The sequence below is a fragment of the Corvus kubaryi genome, unplaced genomic scaffold, assembly GCF_017639235.1.
Source record: "Corvus kubaryi isolate FWS band 111438036 unplaced genomic scaffold, C.kubaryi_AGA036_p1.0 37395, whole genome shotgun sequence".
Taxonomy (NCBI): Eukaryota; Metazoa; Chordata; class Aves; order Passeriformes; family Corvidae; genus Corvus; species Corvus kubaryi.
In genome coordinates this window covers 6,574,075-6,578,878 of record NW_024581134.1, presented here as the reverse complement: position 1 = coordinate 6,578,878, position 4,804 = coordinate 6,574,075, and the positions used below count along the sequence as shown (strand labels likewise).

At 54.6% G+C, this 4,804-nt stretch overlaps 1 protein-coding gene across 1 annotated transcript in view; it reads right to left on the bottom strand.

Moving 5' to 3' along the window:
* The window catches only part of LOC121670095 (exocyst complex component 1-like), a 21,361-nt gene that overhangs the window by 7,952 nt on the left and 8,605 nt on the right, over nt 1–4,804 (bottom strand). The window contains 4 exon segments of the mRNA XM_042039862.1: nt 2,380–2,473; nt 2,735–2,884; nt 3,886–4,048; nt 4,379–4,428. Of these exon segments, the coding sequence (XP_041895796.1) occupies nt 2,380–2,473; nt 2,735–2,884; nt 3,886–4,048; nt 4,379–4,428 (457 nt within the window).

The following is a 4,804-nucleotide window of genomic DNA, read 5'->3' as shown; positions in this document are numbered from 1 at the left end:
GGATCAGGGATGTTTTCCGGCCGGGATGAGGGATATGTGACAGCGGGTTCAGGGATGTTTTCCGGCCGGGATGAGGGATATGGGACAGCGGGATCAGGGATGTTTTCCGGCCGGGATGAGGGATATGGGACAGCGGGATGAGGGATATGGGACAGCGGGATCAGGGATATGTGACAGCGGGATCAGGGATGTTTTCCGGCCGGTTTCCTCACAGCCCGGGCTCCACCCACGAGCAGAGCAAACAGCAGGAGAGACCTTGGATGAGCTTCCTGCAGAACTTCACCAAAGCCAAACAAAAACCAGCCCGGGGCCAGCCGGTTCTGCGGGAATATTCCAGCAGGAGGCTCGGGGAGCTGGGAGAGCCCTCGGGTGCTGGCCTCCTGCAGAAGGACACATGGAGAGCCAGACCAGGAATTTTGGCTGTGTCCTGGAGCTGGGAAGGGGTCACCTTCCCCTGCTTTGCCCCAGGACTGCAGAGGTGGCACAGAAAGCTCAGCCGTGACACTGCCAGCCCCGGGGAAGGTGCCACAACCTCTGTGGGGACAACTTGCTAAAAATTCCCTCTCTTCTCCCGAACCTCCCTCGGTGATGTTGTTCCAACGTTCTGCTCACATCAAGGACGGGATGGACAAGCCCAGCCCGGCCCGGGGCTTCCTGCCTGTCCCAGACCTGTCCTCACCCTCCGGAGCAGAGAAGGGACATCCCAGGACAGCAAAACTCAGCTTGTCCTGCCCGTGGAGCAACCCCAGCACGGGGCAGACACTTTGGGATGATTTCTACCAGAGCAGGAACACCTTGTAGCCATCAAGGTGTCCTCCCAAGGGTTTCCTCCTGGGCTTTCATCACTCCTGGTTTATGGACTCGTGTAGGAATTAAAGATGGATAAAACACTGGCAGGAAATCCCAGGTTTGACCCTGATGGCAGGGGATGGGGCAGGCTGGCTGCCACACGTGCCCCACACCACCTTTTGTCTAATTCAACGACGTTATTTTCGTGCAGGGTCTGGTGGTGGCCATTGGGGTGCCCTTAGGACTATTGAGGTGAAATTTTCCTCCTTTTTCCAGGTGTTTGTGGCAGCACTCTCCACCCTGCTTTGATCCCAGGGCTTGGAGGTCTCCTGTTCTCCCAGTGGCTGAGGGTCTTTCCCAGGGGAAGTGGTGCTGGGCAGGAGGAGCTGGGGGGGGGGTGGGGATGCTTTGGGTGTGAGGAACCCCAGAAGTGGGAGGCACCAACCCCAATCCCTTCCCTCGGCTCCATCCCCTGGCTCGGGATCTTGACACCGGTGATGAAGGAGGTGCAGAGCTGGAAGTGCTGACTCTGATGGACAAAACACACCAGTCTGACCTTCAAACTGGGCCAGACTGGCCTGGAAATTTCCATTACAGCCCTTTGTTTTGCTGAGGGAAAATGTGACTTGTAGGCCATAAAAAATTTCCAGAGGAGAGATCAGTTTCTCTTTTTATCTTCAGAAACACCTGACTGGAATATTTTGAGTCAGATCCAGCGATTTTGGTGGAAATGGGCACCTTGGGACAGCACAACCCCACAGTCAGCTCGCTGTGAAATCATTCCATAAATATTGCTGTGAATTCCCTCTGTCTTCCGGGACAGGCTTCCCCCTGCAGGGAAAAGTGTCTGAGGAATCCTGTGTGAAATATGGACCAGGCTGTATGAAATCATAAAATCACGGAATGCTTTGGGTTGGGAGTGACCAAAGAATCGCCTCCTTCCACCCCTGCCGTGGGCAGGGACACCTTGCACTATCCCAGGTTGCTCCAAGCCCTGTCCAACACAGTCTGGAACACTTTCAGGGATGGGGGAATTACAGGGTCTTCCTGGAGTCTTCTCCAGGCTGAACAACCCCAGATCCCTCAGCCCATACCCACAGGAGAGGAGCTCCAGCCCTTGGAGTAGGTGAAGGCAAGGAAAGAGGAAACTTGGTGGGGATTTTTCAGGAGATAATGGTGGAGTGGGAACTCTGGGAATCTTTGAGAGCTGGGGAGAAGGGACCTGACAATGGGTTTTGTTTTCCAGGCTTTTCCACATCCCCCTCTCTCTCCTACGGCTCCTCAGGATGCCATCCCAGCCACCCCTGTGTCATTCCTGAGCCCTGCACAGGGAAGGGAACAAAAGCTCTGGCTCTGAGGAGCAGCTGAACAAAACTGGGGAGTTCATGGAGCCGAAGCTCCCACAAACACCGCCTGGTGTGGAGCAGAGTCGGCTTTTCCCATCCTGCCAGCCGCCGAGCCAGGGAACAGAGTCCTGGATCAAACCTGGGGAAGCCACCTGTGCTGGAGGTGACTGTCAGCTTCCCTGGTGCAAACAAACCCTGCCCAGCAGCACGAAGGCTGGATTTTAATCAGATTTTAGTCACTCACTTCCTTTTCTTCTTCCCAACAGGGACATCTTGGCCTGTTCAAAAAGGGCTTTGATTTCCCGCTCGTAGAGCCTGCCGAGGTTCTGGGAGTAGACCTGGAATGGGGAGAAATGCCCAGCTGAGAGCAGAAAAGACCAAATTTGGGCACTTCAGACCTTCTCCTCCAACACAACTCTGCCACCTCCCAGCCTTCTGTTGGGCTCCAGGTTGGCCGGACATTCCCAGAAGGACCAAACTCCAGAAGCTCCTGGGTTCCACGGCTCTGGTGAGACCCAGCTCCCGTCAGGAATTCCCCAGCTGGACCAGTCTGTTCCCAGGGAATGGTTTGCAGCATTTGTTGAGGATTTCAGCCATACCTTGGCAAGGTCCCAGAACAGAACAGGGTTGATGTTCCTTAGCCAGGCCATGAGGGGTGTGTAGGGCAGCAGCTCCTCGTGGTGGGGCCCATGGCTTGGGGCAGCCACGATGCCAATGGGGTGAGCAAGAGCAGGGGCCTGAGAGTTACCCTAAAGGGACAGAAATGGCAGAAAAAGTCAAATAAAACCACCTCCAAAAGCTTCATAATCACCCTTGAATTTCCAGCTCTGAAATTTCCGAATTTCTGACAATTCCACTTTTCTGGCATTCCCAGTTCCATGTTTGAGAAGCAAATCCCAAGCTGCAGCACTCGTAACTCGAGTTTTAATCCCATTGTCTTGGAATGATTCGTGGCTGGCCCATCAGTAACACGTGGGGCACTCCAGAGAAACACTGGAGATCAGGAGAGAACACGGGAGAAAAGCTCCTTGTGGAGGAACATTGTCCTGCTGAGCCCTGGCAAGTGGATCTGCCTCAGGGGGTGGGATGCAATGGAAAAGAAGGATTTTCCAGGGTCTGGTGGTGCTGGGACACAGAGCTGTGCAGGTGGGATGGGATTGGGGCAGGTTCAGAGCAGATCCAGGTGGAAGAGTTCCCTCAGGAATGTGTCCAGTCAAGGTCTGTGAATCTCCGAGGACGGAAATCCCGCAGCTCCCTCCCAGTTCCCTTCCCAGAGCCACTGCTTGAAACCAAACGCCAAAGACCTAAGGAAGTAAGGATCTGGGAAGGAAATCTGTGGGATTTCTGCCCACAGGGATCTTTTCCACCGAATCTTTTAAACTGCCAAATCAGCACTTGAAGGTGTAAATCAAAGGATCACAGGATTGGCGTTTATCCTGGGATTTTAGGTTACAAACAGATCAACAACCCCCAAAGCAAAATAAGAAAACCTGAAGGAAAAATCTGCAGGCCTGAGGACTTGAAGCCTTTGACCAGAGGGATTTGGGGAGCGTGGATTTCTCCTACGTCCCTGGAAAATTAACCTGAGGGCTGGGGAACGGTGACCAGGGGAAGGTGTGGGGGAAGATCTCTTTGGAGAGACACTTCGGGAAAATCCTGTCCCGGCAGCATCGCCTGCACGACTGGCCCGGCTTTCCCAGAATATCCCGATGTCCCAGGATTTGGAGCTGCCATGGAGAGTGGAGCCCACCTGCAGCTCGAAGATGCTGGTGATGTGGTTGATGAAGGAGCTCTCAAAGTTCTGCTTGAGGGTTTCAAACAGGATCAGCTGCTCAGCCACCGCCTGCAGCTTCCGGTAACCTCGAGGGGAAAAAAAGGATATTTTGGGATTTGAGGGGATTTGGGGGGCGGCGCTGCAGACCCACATCCCTCAGAAAACTGGGAACTCAGACAGAACTCCTGAGCTAAATCCACCCAAAAGCCAACGAAGGGGGAAAAGCTTTCCTGTGGTGCCAAGGAAATACAGACAAAGAGTTGAAAATAAAACTTAAGAAACCAAAAATAATCCACGAGTCCGACCTCAGCCAAGGAGACACGCCCAGTCTCACCACAAGGAAAACTTGGAATTTCCTGCCAGGATCAATCCCTGTGCGCTGCCAGGATCCAAGAGCTCCCACATCCTGCCACAATGAATTGTTGTTTTTCCGTGCTGGAGCACAGACAGCACGGAGCACGTTTCCCACCCACGGCTCTCCCCAGCTCCTTTCCGAGCTCCAAGGGGTATTGTCCACCCCTGGCAGGACACACGGCCTCACACCCAGGGCTTTAGAGGGATTGTGGAGACAGCTGGCAGGGGTTGACCCCAGTTCCAATGAGAACTGGACTGGCCAGTGTCTAAATCCAGCGGAAGCTGCCAGCAGAGCTGCTCCTGGAGTCTGGATGCTCCAGGCTGGCCACTGACAGCATGAATTGGAATTCTCTGGGAATGGAGCCAATCCGGGCTGGGAGAGCTGGGGGTGCTCACCTGGAGAAGGGAAGGACACAGGGAGAGCTCAGAGCCCCTGGCAGGGCCTAAAGGGGCTCCAGGAGAGCTGCAGAGGGACTGGGGACAAGGCATGGAGGGACAGGACACAGGGAATGGCTTCCCAGTGCCAGAGGGCAGGGCTGGA